Source organism: Felis catus, chromosome C1 (genome assembly GCF_018350175.1).
Source record: "Felis catus isolate Fca126 chromosome C1, F.catus_Fca126_mat1.0, whole genome shotgun sequence".
Classification (NCBI taxonomy): domain Eukaryota; kingdom Metazoa; phylum Chordata; class Mammalia; order Carnivora; family Felidae; genus Felis; species Felis catus.
Genome location: NC_058375.1, coordinates 23,388,455 through 23,405,275, shown reverse-complemented (window position 1 = coordinate 23,405,275; position 16,821 = coordinate 23,388,455). Strand labels below are relative to the sequence as shown.

Below are 16,821 nucleotides of genomic sequence, written 5' to 3'. Positions count from 1 at the left end.
AGAGAGAGAGAGGAGAGACAGAATTTCAAGCAGGCTCCACACTGTCAGTGCAGAACCTGATGTGGGGCTTGTACTCATGAACCCCATGAGTTCATGACCTGAGCCACAATCAAGAGTCAGGTGCTCAACCGGCAGCCACCCAGACACCCTGACAAAAATATTTTTTGAATAGTTTTTTCCTTCCAAAAATACCTTTCCCCCTACCCAAGGCTTCCAAACCTCACCTTTCTTATTTGTGTTAGGAAATAGTATTTTTTTGGTATCTGTATACTCACACCTGGTTGTGGGCATATGTAGATAACCAAAATGTACTCCAGCAGTTATGGGCTGTCACTCTTCTTCTTTCCTCATTACGTATTCAGAGAGTAATAATAACTACCATTTGCTGACAATGTATTACACAGGTGCTAAGCAGTTTGTCTCATCAGTAACTCTATCAGGACGGATCTCTTATCCAGATAAAGAAAGAGGCTGAGAGAGATGAATTAATTTGCCCAGGGCCACATATCTAGTAAGTGATGAAACTGGGATTCTGACCTGGCTTCCTCTTCAAAGCATGTTCCCTTAGAGTAAATGAAAATCTCATTTTAGTAAGCTGTATAAAAATTGATATTTTGGGGGAGGATTAAAAAAAATGCTTAATATATGTTCCTCCCAAAATACAGATACTGAGGTAGTTTTTTAAAAGTAGACTCTGCCCTCAACGTGGAGCTCAAACTCATGACCCCAAGATCAAGAGTTGTAAGCTCTACCAGCCAGGTGCCCCTGGTTTTTGAAAGCATAACCCACTGGCTAGGCACGGTGTGGACAGACTAAGTATAGAGAATGAGGTTTCTGTACCCAAGGAGCTCTTTAGCTACTTGAGGAAGCAGAGAGTACACTTGACAACAGAAAGAAGGCCCAGTGTTGCCTATATATGTTTCGGGTTTAGAGAGAAGGGAGTGGTCGGTATCGCTCGGACAGTTTGTGATTACTGTAATGGAAGAGTGTAAGACTTGGGAATTGTTTTCTGGTTTATTTAGTTGGGGTCTGGATAGGTGCAAGATGGGAGAATGTTTTCGGCAGTGTTACAAGGGAAGTTGGCAAAAGAGAAACGAAGAATTAATAAGCTTTTATTATAAAATAAAGCTACAGCTTCTAATTAGTTTAACCTCATTAAATTCCCTTCCCTTTAAGCAGTGAAAGAGAGGGGCTGTGTATAAATGTAGTCTTTACCCCTATATACGCTAAAATTTCAAGTAAATTGCTTTGATTTTTCAGCCAGGCACAGTGTATTTTTCTTTCACTTATCTTGTGTGTATTTGTGTGTGTGTGTGTGCGCACGCGCTTGCACTTGTGTGAGTCCTCATTACAGTAAACGATAGATACCTCGTTTTGGTAAACGAAAATGAGTCCTAGTTCCTTCTATTAAGAACATTATGAATCGTTAGAATTGAAAGAGAATTGGTTCCATTAAGAGTAATTGAGCTCTAGTAAAGTTAATGCTTCTTGGCTCTTGTTAACATTTTTTCCGTCAAAGCCAACACTAGGCTCTGCAAAATGTAGAGCATTTCTTAGAACTCTTGCTAAGAAGTGGCTACTTGAACCATCACCTCAGACCTTGTTGGCTGTCCAAGGTACCGTTGTTCTTAGCGGAAGGATCACAATACAAGTGCTTTACCTACCTCGTATTCTAGAAAATCAACATTAAAAGGACGATAGTAAAATAAATGTCTTAGGGTTAGGCCACAAATTATTTTCAAATATGTCATCTACTCTCCTTGCTGGTCATTTCCATTCAACTTAAAGGTATAGTCCTGAAAAGTTGAAAGGCGCATATTGGAGCAGCTTCTTAAATTTACACATGAGAAGATTAGGCGGTTAGTTGAGTATTCAGGAGTAGATCTTTGTAGTACTGAGGAAAGGCTCACTAACCTTGGGTAACTGGGCTTGGTTTCTACATTGGTTTGGTTTCTGATTTTGTATAATTTACTTGCTTCACCTGTAAGAGGACAGCAGTGTTCCTACTTTTTGTGTCTTCAAAAAGGATGGATTTGCCAAGGGGAGAGTTGTTGATAGAAAAGGCACCTTGTTTTTTTTTGCATAATTGGTTTTCTAAAAACTGAGGACTTTTTTTCTGTTTAAGATTCCTTACTGTTTTATGTGCAGAAAACTTGATCATTTTCAGGGACGTTGAGATAGTAGTGATTATTTCTGGAATAAATGGGGTGTATTTAGATACGTGGCCCTTCATCTTTGTTTTAGAAAGCTGAAGCATAGACAAGTTTGTAAACCTGAGGAAGCAGATCTGGGAGGTGCTCGTGTGTGTGGAGTCCTAATGAGAATCCTGTCATGTTCCTTGGAAGTAGAATAAGGTGAGATAGGGTTAAAATACAGCTGTAGATTCTTTTTTTTTTTTTTTCAAGTTTATTTTTGAGAGACAGAGAGTGACAGAGTGTGAGTAGGGAAGGGGCAGAGCCAGAGGGAGACACAGAGTTCAAAGCAGGCTCCAGGCTCTGAGCTGTCAGCACAGAGCCCGACACAGGCCTCGAACCCATGAACCGTGAGATCATGACCTGGGCCGAAGTCGGACGCCCAACCAACTGAGCCACCCAGGCGCCCCAATCTTTTTTTTTTCTTAAAAATGTTTTTAAATGTTTATTTTTGAAGGAGAGCGAGAGAGAGAGAGAGAGAGAGCGAGCGAGCACACAAGCTGGGGAGGGGCAGAGAGAGGGAGACAGGATCCAAAGCAGGTCTGCACTGTTAGCACAGAGCCCGATATGGGACTTGAACTCATGAGCCGTGAGATCATGACCTGATCTGAAGTCGCTTAAGTGACTGAGCCACTCAGGCACCCCTAAAATATAGCTGCAGATTCTTATTGGACATTATGTAGGAATTCTATATGTAAGTGTAAAAGAGCAAAATGGCTAGTAAAGGGAGGAATTTGGTAGTGATTTGGAGAGCTAAAGAACAGTTCACCCAAAGAAAGGTGTAACTTGGTGGGATAGAGCACGCTCTAGACCAGAACCCTGAAGCCACAGTCCAGCCTTGGCTCAGACGTTCATCTTCTTCGGACTTTGGCTTTTTTTCATCTGTAAGACAAAGATGTTGGACTGGTTTCCCAGGACCCTTTCAAGTCTAAGATTTTGGAGTTTGCCCTTATTTCTATATCTTTAAAAAGATAGAAAAGAGGGATAGTTCTCCTTTTTCTAGGATATGCCAGAGGGCATCTAAAAGATGTCTTTTTAGAGTGACTTCCCCCTTGTGATGTAGAGGTTCTGTAACTTTTCATTGGGTTTTCTAAGTGACTCATCCACCAGTCTGCAGTTGTCTAAGGCGTTGACGTATCTGTTCCTAAGGGCTCATGGGTGGCAATTCTGAAATCAAGGCAAGTGGAAGCCTGATGTGGATACCAAGTCTGTTAAATTCTTTTCTACATCTTTCCATCATGGCAAACAGAATGGCTCGTAGAACTGGAGGCTTTTTTTTGAGTAGCTAAAAGTACTTTTAGGATTCACAGCCCAAGAACGGCTACCTAACACTGGCAGTTTCTTGCAATTCGAGTCCCATAAGAGTAACTCGGTTGACTCCAAAATTGACAGAATTTAGACAGGAGATATATTGTGTGCCAGCAAAATCATGCGCCCTTTCTTGCAGAAGGAAGACGAATTAATGAAGTTTTTGGTGTATTAATATAAAAACATCTGACCAAATAATGCAGTGAATCCCTTTTCCCCCAAAATATAGCTTTTGAGTACAGACAGGAATGGTAAAACTGCCTAGTTCCTTTAGCCTTGTCTTAATACCATTTGGTTGTTGGGCATTTTTGGCATCTTGCTATTAGAATGTTTCCTTAAGAGAAAGCATACATAGTTAGCCAGACCAAGTGACCTGGAGGTATGAGATCTTAGTTCATGACTTTCCTGTATTAGGTTAGTGACTATGGGTTAGAGATGAAGTAAGCAACCTCTTTAAGGTATAGTTTGGGGAAGTTCCTGAGATCTCGTAATAGTTTTGGGACTGGGCGTTTTGAAGAACAAGCTAGAAAAAGGGGTCTTCTGTATTGAGGAGGGCACCTGTTGGGATGAGCACTGGATGTTGTATGGAAACCAATTTGACAATAAATTTTATATTAAAAAAAGAAAAAGAAAAAGGGGTCTTCTAACCTTGAGAATGTGGGTGCATCTGACATTTGGAACCTGGTTCTCAATTCTGTCCCACCACTTTGAGACCTGTTGGGAACCTCACTCGTTCCAATATCTGCCTTCTCTCCTGTATTGGGAAGAATAGATAGACCTACCACTGTATATCCTTTGCAGGATGTAGCTTATCCACATACTGCTTAGTCTGTGTTTGTTGAATTTCTCCCCCTTTATCCTCCATTGGTTGAAATGTTTTCATTCTTTTCATCCACATCACTGTGCTTTATTTGAGGGCAGGCCAACTAAGTCGCTACAGTAATGCATTAACACTTTTCAAGATACTTTGGCATTGATTTCATTGCTTATGTGAATCTCTGAATAGATTTTTGGGAGATATTAATACCATTTTTTTTTTACATGAGGAAAATGAGTCCTAAGGCCAAGTGATTCCAGCTAAGGTGATGAGTATTAAGATGTGGATTTGAATGCCAAATAAGTTCTATTTCAGTAGGCTCAGGAATAATAATAATAGCTGCAGCACATTACTGTATATAATTTTCCAGGTACTATGCCAACTACTTTGTATACGTTACAGTCTTCACAGTGGTCCTACAATATTGTGATGCCCTTTTATAGACCAGGCAAAAAGGGACTTGAGAGGTTAACATGATCATGAACCAGCTATTTGAATACACATCTCTGTCAATCCAGATCTTACTGGGTTTTTCTGCTGTTCGTTTCTTCATGTCCAGAGTCTGTTATTTAACTTCACTTATCAGCTCCTCTTTATAAAACTTTTCTTGCTCTTACCAACCAGAATCTATGGAGAGGAATCCAAGTAGCAAGTTATTTGTGTCATTCTTATGGCTCTGATTTATTTCGTATGTAGTGATTTGTGTAAATGTTTTCTGTTTCCCCGCACATAAGTTTGTTCAGGGCAGGGGCTTCAGCTTAATAACATACTTTGTAAATAGCATCTGCCCATATGCTGTGTTGAATGAATCTTACAAAATAAATATTTTTTTCCTAAGCATGGCTTCCTCTTTATTTTCTCTTTTATCCAGAAGTTGATACTGTCCTCCCCACACGGGACCTTAGTTCACTTCCGTAAATATTTATTGCCTGTATTCTTTATTCAGATTACTTTTCTATCCTAAGGGATGTGGGGTTGTGAAGGGGGGAGGATGAGGAACTGCCAGAACGAAAAAAGCCTCTATTCGTTCATCCTTCTCTGCATATTTTTACATTTTCAAACTATTTGATTATTTTGCAAAGAGTAGTACATAAGATGAATAGTAAATCAGCAATGCTATTATCATCCAAGTTGAATCCGATATAAGGGGTTTATTATAAAGGGTCTTTTGTTTAATATAGTTGTAACTCGATCAATGGGACACTTTCTCTGGGTTATCTGCGGGGGCGTGGAAATACCCTCATTACATATACACAACCAGACATAATTGTATTTAGAAAACAGGAATTACTTTTGTTATATTTCTTGTTCGAGTGTGTATTAAACAATATTGTGTGTAATTCTCTCTTCTTTACTGTTACTTTACTGATGAGGAACCAGAATTAACCAGAGTTAATCCATTGTTTCTTGATTAATTAATGCATTCTGTGATTCTCATTATAGCAAAGCATGTAGAGGAAAGAATTTATTTTCCGTATTGGTCTTCCTGGTATACATAATAGCCATTATCTATGAAATTTTCATCTCCTGGAGTGCATGAAAAAGGGAACTTGTCCATATCTGGCACACTGAGATCTTTGTCTTGTCAATTTAATAATTAAAAATGCCCTGAGGCTGACTGGGCATGTGGGTGGGTTTAAGTATTTGCTCCCATCTTGAGGCAAAGGACTCTTTCTCTTCTCTTAGTTGAGCTGTTTCCTGCTTTGGGGATATGAGGTGGGTAGGTCATGAAGCAAACTAGATGTTTTCATGGTTTTATTCATGAACTTAACAGGTTTCCTATGTGATCTGGAGGCTTATCTTTTGCACATTGGGCTCTTGGGTATTACTGCAGGAAATCACCTGGATAATTATTAAGTCTAGACCTAGTGTAACATGTATATGATTATGTTATAGGACAAACCATGTAGCTTATACATGTGCAAAAACAAATGACCTTGTTTGACCTAGATAATATAATCCTGTTTCCTTACATGCCGTTCCTTTATCCTGCAGAAAAGCCTAGTTCACCTTGGACATTTCTTCATTTTCTGAACACAGTTTACTGTCAGTCTATCAAGTTTTATGAAGATAGCAGGGAAAAGAAGTTTCATTTGGTTCTGTTCCAATAATTTGAAGGGAGAAGGTGTAAAGAATTTTACTTTCAATGGATTTGGGAGGTGGGGAGGGTGCAGTGGAGAAAGGATTAGTGTGGAGCTTGCCCCAGGGTAATTTATCACAAAAGAACATGGAGATTGATGTGCTAACAGTATCTCTGAATTTTTTTATGAAAGTATTCTTTCATTTCACGAATGAAGTTAACAGTGATTGTGCTCTTTGTGTGGTAAGGAACCGCTATGCTCCTTTGAAGAGTGCACACTGTGGAGTTTGGCAGCCATCAGCTGAAGAACTGAATGCACTTCTGACTAACTCGTGGTTGTCCTAAAATTTAAGAGCTACCAAATTCTTCTCTCTGCTTGATTCGTCTTTTTGTTCGTACTGTTCAACCAACCATGGATCTTCAGGACAACCTGAAAACTTTACCCATTGGACTTGTGAACTTAAACTTGGAACGCCGTATTGGTACATACTTGGGTTCTGTTGCACGACTCTACAGAATAGACTTCTCCTTAAAAGAATTTCAGTGATAGACTGGCTTATGTATACTTAGTGACTTCATTCTTCTTGCTTGTCATAATGGGCTATGAATCCTCACTTTTGAAATTACATAGGTTTTTTGTTTGTTGGTTGTTGTTATTATTATTATTTTTTTAATGCTTTGAAAGCCGAGAGAAGCATCTGCATGGCAATTTGTATCTTCCTTGCCCGATTTCCACAGGTCCCCTCTCTTACCCTTTCGTGCCTAATTATTGCCTCCTGACGTCCATTTAACTTCCCCTTCCCCCATTTTATGGAGGAATGTCAGATTAATTTTCTGAACTTAATTTTTATGATGTTCCTTCCTGTTACTGCCTGTTGGCTTAGAGTGTCACTGGTCGCTGGACTAGTTGGGCTAGTTGGCCTAGTCCTTACTGCTTCCCTCTGTCGCTGGCCAGATGCCTTTCTTCTTGGTGGGCACCTGCCCGTGTGCTTTCCTTTCTGTCTTTGCTCTTGTTCGAGAGTCCTTCCCACTGTCTTCTCGCTCTCCCGTACGGGAGTCCTGACCAGTCCTGTCACAGGTTAGTGCTCCTTTCTTCATCTGTAGGAGGTTGTGAAGTTCAACAGTCTGAAGCACACCGTAAGTGTGCTTACCTTAAAATGAAGGCCTGGTAGCTGTATCACTTTGATTCCTGATAGGTTTTTCTTTTTTAGGGTGAAGAGTGTCTTTCACTACTTCTGTTTCCAGTAATGGCTTCTACAGGCTGTGCATTTCAGGGCCTAGTCAAGTAATACTTTACTTTTTGACATCAGTACTTCAGATGCTGAAAGCTTTGAAATTTTTCAGTAGCCAGAAGAGCAGTAGTGGTTTTCCAGATGTGGGAGAGAGCAAATTTTCTCTCATTGGCCAGGCCTCAGTGGCTTGTTTCATTTCTTTAGGGGCAGAAGAGTTTCTAAAGGACATTCAGTGTAACTATTGACATTACTTATGAAAAGTGCTTAATAGCTGGAAAATATTTTTCAAAAAACCTGTTAATTTTGTATACTGCAGGATTATAATTATGCAAAAAATTCCTCTTTTCTAAAAGGAGTACATTAGATTTCAACCAAAAGAGATACTTACTTAAGAGACCGTTCATGTGGAAATCAGTTTTCAGTGGTAAGCATCTCGACGCATAGATGGACAGTTTTAGGCAGTAATTACTAGGTGCCAGGTTTCGAATCTGCCTGGTAGAGAGATGTGACAAAATTATAGCAGATGTTGATGCTTAGTTTTTTTGTGATCTGAATGAAATGAAGCAGTCAGAATTACGTTTTAGCACTGAAAAGTGATCTTTACGTGTAAGTATTGAACAACAGGTTAAAGAGAATGGAGGACACTTCCTTAATTAGTAGCCAGACCAACAGGAGGCGTGAATTGAGAAGGTCCTACTCCTTAAACTGGAAGGGAAAATGAAGAGGAAAACACCACCTTCGTTATACTTATTGTCTATTGAAAAGAGTAACTGGCTGTGATAACACCATTGAACTCGTTCGACATTCCTTATTTAGGGTACAGGTTTCAAAGTGGATTAGATGTTATGTGCTTGCTTAAAAATACTTGAAACATACAGTGTGGGCACTCCTTAAAGTTGCCACTAACTTTTGTTACTGTGAGATTATGTTGAAGTGAAGTGTGTATGCTTAAAAGAAAATGCCTTGTTTGTAGTGAATTCCATACCCCTGTAATCTTAATTTCTATTTGTTAGAAAATCAGTTCTAAAGCATCATAAACGTTGATTTTGTAGTAAGTCATTCATAATGTCACCACCCCAGCAAGCACCGATTTTAGTTTTTATTTTTCTTTCCAGTCTTGATCCAGAAGGGAAGGATGCTCCAGGAGAAGGAGTCTTTACCTGTGCAGTTTTGTCTTTTACTTTTAATTTTGTAAACATTACCTAGAGTCTTTATGGCTGTTTTGGGTGAGCTTCCATTGTGGTAGCACAGCTACCTTGTTCCTGATTGTTTTGGTCTTGTACTTTGAATGTAGAGGTGTTTTTTTTGTTTTTTGTTTTTTTTCCTTTTCTTTTGAATTCCAGTCTTTTGTTGTTGTTGAGATATATTCTCAGGAATGAACATGACTCTTGATGTATATCAATTTTCTTTACCCTTTCCGAAAGAATTATCCTAACAGTGAATGAATGGATATACCCTTAAAAAAAAAAAAAAAGTAAAGTATATTGACATGTAATTTTATATTTAAACTGTTTCTTGTTAAAGCTTTTTAAATGACTTCTGAGTGTAGTTCATAGTATTTACTATGAAAGCACTTGATGTACTGTCTTCCTTGATATGGCTACAACCCTGTATGGTCCGAAGGGCATGGGTAAGGTAGGGCATTAAGGTTTTGAGAAGGGCTTTCTGAAAATTATATGATGTTCACACATCAGAACTCTGCCTAGAACCTGTGACTGTCAGTGGTTACCAATTATACTTCTTTATTTTAGTCAGTTCTGAGCGGTCCTTTCTCTGAGTTGATGTCGAATTCTTTTAACGCCAGGAGAATGTAATGAGAATATGTACTAAGAGATTAAAAAATTGGGGGCGGCGTCCTGTACCTTACCACCTGTTTAAAACATCAGGTATTTGACTCCTGCACTGGTTACATTCCAGTGATGAAACTCAGCTTGTGTTGGATGTTTGCATTGCCAGATAACGTGATCAAACCTGAGCATGCCTGTAGGGCTGTAGCGTGCGCCCTGTGAATGCTCCTCCTTAAGAAGCCTAATTTCTGCCCTGAGAGGCAGACAGTGTTGAGTCCTGTAAGCAGTTACCTGATATTTTATTCCTTTTGAGAACAGAGTGCCTGTCGGAGTGTGCATTGAGTATTGAGACCATCAGAAAACCTCACTGATACTTCCCTGTGCAAATGTTCGTGGTGGTGTGGTCAGACATACCCAGTCCTTAATAATGATCATGCCTCTTAGTTTCTGCAAAGATGTAATGATGACTCTTCTTGTGGTGGTTTGTTAGGGCTCTTAATTTTATGGAATTTACACACACACGGGCTGGGTGATGCTGGGCTCACACCTGCTAGTTGAGTACCCCAGGAGCATTTCATTTGGCTAACCATTCGTAGTGTGAGGTCTGTTGGTTACCACTTTGTTCTTCAGTCATAGTGGCAGCCGATTTTTTGAGTGTTTGCTCAGAGTTCAGCATTGTACTACTTTTTTGCACAGATCTCATTTAATGTTCGCGATAGTTCATTTTATAGGTGAGAAACCTGAGGCCGAGAGGGGTTAAATTCACAGAGATGGGATTCAGAAGCAGGTCGGTTTTTAAAAGTGACTTCAGAGCACCCATGCAGGCTTTACTACTGTATTATTGCTTAAAATAAGAAGGCTGGAGGTGCTTGATATTATCAGCACTTTATTGTCTCCACCTCTGTTTACAGGGCTCTTAGTGGGGGCTAATGTTGTGATTGATTGTGCAAGTGTGGCTTTGTGTATTGTCTCTTTTGCTAGATGGTAAAAGAAAAAAGGTGTTTCCAAACAAAATTCAGAGATTTTCCGAATGGCTAACATTGCTTGTAAACCAGTGCTTGGTTTCTCTTTTGTTCTCCAGAAGCCTCATGAGTATGCTTACTGATTTCTTTACTTTCTGTGTCTTTTCTTTTATAAACCTGTGGTTCAAACTGGGATAAACAGTGTTTTGTTTTTTTTTTTTCCCTCAAAGATTTGAGAACTCACATATTGGGGGGTTTGGGGCAACTAGGAATCCCATTTAATGGGACGATACAGGGAAGAGTACAAAGTCTGTTGTTGGCTGGGGAGGATGCTGGGACCTCCCAAGTCCTGGTTCTCAGTTAGTAGACCTTGAAAGGGATTTTGATCACTAATTCAGAGGTGATTGGATTATGGGATTGATCTATACTAACCAGAACCACAAGAGACTTCTATATGAAAACCAAAATACAGTTTACTAATTTATAAGGAGAAATAATAACTCTCAAGTGGGCAGGATAATTGTGTTCAGTGATCAGCATGCCTGGCTACAGGAGGGAGCCAAGTTCTCATATGAAGTTTGCTTGCTCAGCAAGAGTCTGAGCCAGGGAAGTTACTTAGATGTTTTTAGTGGCTACTGTAATCAGGCTGCTATCTAGCTTGATGCACTCCTTGCTTTTATGAGGATAGACTGTGCATCATATGCCCTCTCCCTAAATTTGCCACCTGGGTAATACTGCCTACATCTGACTCCCTGGGTCTCTTTTGCTTTTGTTGGACCAATTCCTAATTCCAGTTATCTTCCTTTAGAATTGTCAAATCTTTTAATCCTCTTATTGCCTAATCTTTCTTTAAAGTAAATTTTGTAAACCTCTGCTGTGATCTGTTCCTTTTTTTTTTTCCTGTCAAAGAACAATTTTCTTTCCAAGTTTTTTATGGGGTAAGCAGTAATTCACTTTTCATACAATGGTTGGTTTTAAATTTTTGGTGTTGGATTTAGGTGTGGCTTAAATGAAGGTTTGGCAACTCCTGGTGTTTATGCCAGTGGGTTGGTGAGCCAGTCAGTCTGTTTTAGCCAATACTGTAGATGATACCTCCAGAGGGGTTGCTGTTGCATTTGAAATAACAGATACTCATCGTCACTTTGTTTTATTTTATAATTCAATAGATTATAGCTTCTTTAACTCTGATCAGATTTGAATGGTGAATGTCGTTATTTTAGTTGACTCGAATATCTGACTGCTACTAGTTTTCGGTAAGCTTTATATATCTAAGCCCATCTAATTTTGCAGAAGTTAGTACTTTTTTTTTTTTTTTTTAATGCAGAAGGGCTATGAGACAAAGTAGGGGGAAATGGGAAATGAAAAGCATGTTATTTTTTCCAAAGTCAAAAGTCCTTGGAATGTAGATACTAGAAAAGGAATGAGAAGTGCTTCTTGAAAACAAACTTTTATTTATTTTTAAACAGATTTTGAATTATTTATTTATTTTTAAAATTTATTTATTTTTGAGAGAGAGAGAGAGAGAGAGAGAGGGAGAGAGAGAATCCCAAGTAGGCTCTGCACTGTCAGTACAGAGCCTGATGCAGTGTGGGTTCTAACCCATGAACCGTGAGATCATGAACGGAGCCAAAATTAAGAGTCGGACACTTAGCTGACCAAGCCACCCAGGCGCCTTACTAACTTACTTACTTACTTAACTTTATTTAGAAAACGCGATTGGGGGAGGGCAGGGAGAGAGAGAGCAAGCCAGCAAGCGAGAGAGTATGTTAAGCAGGCTCCCCACTCAGCTCAGAGCCCCGTCTGGGGCTCCATCCCATGACCCTGGGATCATGACCTGAGCCCAGATCAAGAGTCGGCTCAACCGACTGAGCCACGCAGGCGGGCGCCCCTATTGAAATCAGACTTAAGAAAGGTTTTGAATCTCAGAACAGCTGTATTCAAATACATTCACAACTGTACAAGTTCCTCTTGCCACCTGACACGTTACCTCAAAATCTCAAGGCCTAAAACAACAGAGTTGTTTACACCTCACAGTTTCTGTGAGCGGGAACCCACTCATGGCTTTGAAAGACCTCTCTTTCGGGGCCCCTCCCAAGCTGCACTCAGGACTGCAGTGGGGGCTGCGGCCATCTCAGAGTTCAACGGGGGACGGGTCTGCTTTTAAGCTCACTCGGGAGATTGATGTCGGGATTAAGTTCCTAACAGGTTGTTGTTCGGAGGGCCTGAGTTCCTAATGAATTGATGGCCCCTGGCCTCTCTTGGGTTTTGCCACGTGGGGGCCTCTCTGCAGGGCAGGTCACGGCGTAGCAGCTAGCTTCCTCAAAGTGAGCAAGCAGGAGGGGTCGTCAGTGTTTGTAAGGTAATTTTGAAGCTGACACGCCATTCCTCTTACCACGTGTTGTTCCTCAGGAGCAAGTCACTAGGTCCGGCCCACAGTCAAGGGTCGGGGATCACACAGGGCCGTGAGTACCGGGGGGCAGAGGTCCCAGTCTGATGCTGATGAGCACACAAGTGAGGGGTGGGGATGGGTATGTTGCGGAGGAAAGTGAGAAAGGCTAGGTTCCGTGTCAGACCCGAGACTGAAGAGCTTTGCTGAGTTTGCTTCTGTCTTTGCCCACGTTGGTTGGTGTGGTATTTTAACTTTCTTCCCATTTGGAGAGCACTCTGGCAACTTGGCTCCATCTCTTTCCCCCCCAGAATCGGTGTGCTAGCACCTTCTTCTCCCACCCCTTTTTTCATGATCTCTTACACACTTGCCCTTTCAGTCCAAGCTGTTTGCATTGATAATGGTTCGTTGACCTCCTCACTACTACTTTGCCAGAGCACGTGGAGTTCTAGTACTTCTTGCCCTGTTCCTAGTCTCTAGGTAGGATTTACATTTACACCGATTGCTAATGGAGAAATGGTTGCCTCTTAGTACCTGACAAGGGTCTTGGGGTTTTTGGTGTGTATTCGTTCCTTTGAGACTTGTTGCATCTGTTACTACTTTGAAGTAAAATCTCCACTTTTTAGCACCTTTCTACATGTCTGTTGTGTTGTTTCCTTTTGAGAGAACTTGGCCTGGAACCAGCCTTGCTTACATGTTCACCTGCTTTTGCTGGCTTTGCATGTTATGTTATGACAGCCTGGCAGCTACAGTGAAAGATGACAGGATTCCAGAAGTCATTTTTGAAGCCTTGAGTTCAAGGGCTGCTGCTTTGTCAGCAGTTTGACAAATCACCGACGGACTGTATTTGCACACGGAGGCTGATATTCAAAGAAGCTTTTCCTTGAGTTCTCAGTAAAGATTTCCATATTTGTGTGGAGAGTGATGAGCGCCATTTTGACTCTTTAAAAAACAAATTATGTTTATTTTTGAGAGAGGGAGAGAGAGGGAGAGAGAGCGTGTGCGCGTGTGCGCGTGCGCACGAGGGGGGAGGGGCAGAGAGCGAGGGAGACACAGAATCCAAAACAGGCTCCAGGCTCTGAGCTGTCAGCACCGAGCCAGATGTGGGGCGAGATCATGACAGGAGCAGAAGTCAGACGCTTAACCAACTGAGCCACTCAGGTGCTCCTTGGCCTTTTTTTTTTTTTTTTTTTTGATGACCTTTGCTCTCTTTCCATCATTATGTGGAAAACATCCACTATTATATGGAAATTAACCAGTAAGTGAGGTGTGCCTTCTGCTTTCATTCTTTCTTGTACACAAAAGAGAAGTTGATGTAGACTCCTGTTTGTTCACACCACCTACAAAATGCAGGAGAAAAATCACAATTTTAGTTGGAAAAGATACAACCAATAGGGAAATATTTGTAATCTTGTGAGAGGCCATTTTTGAGACTAAAAGAAGAAAAATAAGTTTAAAAACAAGAATTCTTGCATTGTGCTTGAGTAGTTCACGTTAATTTTCAGTGTCCTTTCTGTGATTTACAGCTATTTTGCCCTGGCATGATAACACTGAATACATTTATTGAAAACCTGCTGTGTGGTGGGCATTGTGCTAGGCACTCCTCAACAACATCTCTAATCATCACAACCTGAAAATTATTTCCATCATCAGTACAGAAAGAATGAGGCCTAGGGCAGTTCAGTTTGTCCCGGGACACATCAAAGTTGTCTAGTCCATGACTTCCTGACGCCACTGCTTCTGACCCCACTGCTTAGCTCTCCCTTCTGCCCACCCGCCGTTCCCCCCACCCCTGCCCCCATCTCAGATTAACAGACGAGCTGTGTCTGTCCTTGTTTCCCTCAGAGAATGAACCCACGAGGCATTCTAGGCGCCGACTGCTTATAACTGTTCATCTTCAAGTAAACGTAAGCTTACTGAATGCCAGACCAAAATGTGTCTTTTGACACCATCTGGCTAGATTAGAAAATGACAGATTAGGGCCTGAAGAGAAAAGTGTGTGGGAAACTGCTTTGACCAGGTTGTAACCCAGGTCTGCCAGGCAGATGTATAGAGACAGAACTGAAATTACGCTGAGAAACCCAGAATCCAGATTTGGAAAGCCGAGGTTGATTTCAGTGACGGCAAAGTTGAGTTATTCTCCCATTATCGCTGCGGTATGGGTTATAAATTGGAAAGGCAAACCTTTATTATCAAGGAGGAGAGCAAATATTTTGCTTTCTGATTTTTGATTCTGTTCCTCTGAGAACTTCCAACTCTCCAGGTGCTTCTTTTATGCTCAAAAGCAGCGATTACTGTCTCAAACTTCTGTCTTTCTTGTCTGACTAGTAGTAGCTGAAATGAAAACATACTTAGAGGAAATAAGGGGGACGTTTTAGTGAGTAAAGCTGATGACCAAAATGAAGAATGATGGAATTCCAGTGGAATTTCACTTTGTAACTGATCCTGGTCGCTAATGCTTTGATCTTGGGCAAAACTGTACTGGTTTTGCTTAAATGGTACTTTGCATTTCTTTGGTCACAGCCAGTTTAAAGTTCTCATATTGGTTTAGGGCCAGTGATGTATACATTTCTGTGAAGCATGGAGTGTTTTGTGAAGTCACTTTAATGGTATTATTAAGTTTTGTTAAAATCAACCGAGGATAGGAGGTTTTATTTCCCTTCCGGTAATGGGGAAATTGGCTGTTTTGTCTTCCCAAGATCTTGGAATAGGTTAATGTTGTGGTTGGGAAGATTTTGCTTGTTTTTTCTTTCTGGTGATGAAAATGTTTTGGTTAACACAGTCTTCTGTGCGAAGGAGGTGAGTTTTGCCTCTAGCATTCCATGGCTGGGGTCTGAGTTCATGCCCCAGCTTGAGTAACTTTGTACGGCCAGTTAGTACACATGTAGGCAGAAGTAGTGTGTTAGTAGTTGTAGGTACATTCTTTTTAAAAAGGAGTCTTCTCAGCAAGTATTTAACTAATAGGTCTAATATTACTCCCCTTTCCCCTGCCCCCCGTAAAATCTTGGCATAGGTTAAATGGATAATTCTAGATATTTAAGCTGAGCCTCTATTGTGGTGGGTTGATCTGTGGCCCCTCCTTGCCTTAGGCCTCTCTGTGACTTGTACCGAATATGCAGTAGTGCTCTGACCACAGTCTGTGTAGTCAGAACACTGCGATTAAAGCCCTCCAGAGCACATGAGCATCTGCAGTACCTTGTCTGAAAGAAAGTGTTGACTGCTGTACTTTCATCCTTTATGAATTCTTTAAAAGCATCTATTATTTTTAATTTGCAGCAGCTCTTGCCAGGTAAAAAGTTTTGGGAAACAGATGAATCCAGCAAAGATGGACCAAAAGGAATATTCCTGGGTGATCAATGGCGAGACAGTGCCTGGGGAACATCAGGTAATCTAGATCTAGCATCTGTACTGTGATTTATGCCTGTCTTAGAGCTCCTTTCCTCAGCAATTGGCAAGTCATGAATTTCACATCAGTGACATAAGCATGTCAAGCAATGTGCTGTCCTTTAGTATAATTGCCATGAAGGAGCTTATATGATGTAATTTATTAAAACATAATTATCACAAAATCAGATCTTCAATATTTTATTGAAGTGCTAGCCACAGGGGAGTGGTCTGTTTGAAATGACCGTAATTTCAGCTATAACTTCTTGTTCTGTACTGCTGTCAACATACTCGGAATTAGAAAATCCATGCCTGCCATTTGAAGTTCATGTTTCTTTTTCCTCCCCTTGCCCCCCTGTGTACTGTGTATGGGATGATCTATTTGTAAATGTGGTTGGGGCCAAATCAAGTTACTGGGCACGGATGCTCTTCTGACAGACTACCCCTGAAGAGGGATGGGGAGGACCTGTAGAGGCACACACTGACAGCAGAAAGAAATAACCGAGGATAGGGAGGAAGGAGACGGAAATCCCAAAAAGCCAACGTGCTGTGTTACAGCGCAATGTAAAAATGGAACCTCGGATGACAGTGAGTCATCAGAAAATATCAAATTATGTTGTTGGTTTTAAAAAGGGCAGTAAAGTCACATTTTGTTTCAGTAATATTACTAATA

General features: G+C 40.8%; 1 protein-coding gene across 23 annotated transcripts in view; it reads left to right on the top strand.

Moving 5' to 3' along the window:
- The window catches only part of PUM1 (pumilio RNA binding family member 1), a 132,936-nt gene that overhangs the window by 42,702 nt on the left and 73,413 nt on the right, over positions 1-16,821 (top strand). For 14 of the 23 annotated variants that reach the window (XM_045035437.1, XM_045035435.1, XM_045035434.1 and 11 more), the window contains one exon: positions 16,041-16,149. The exons of 7 other annotated variants lie outside the window; for them this stretch is intronic. In XM_045035437.1, the coding sequence (XP_044891372.1) occupies positions 16,041-16,149 (109 nt within the window). The remainder of the gene's footprint in view (positions 1-16,040; positions 16,150-16,821) is intronic. 2 more of the 23 variants (XM_045035430.1, XM_045035440.1) reach the window with 1 other exon arrangement.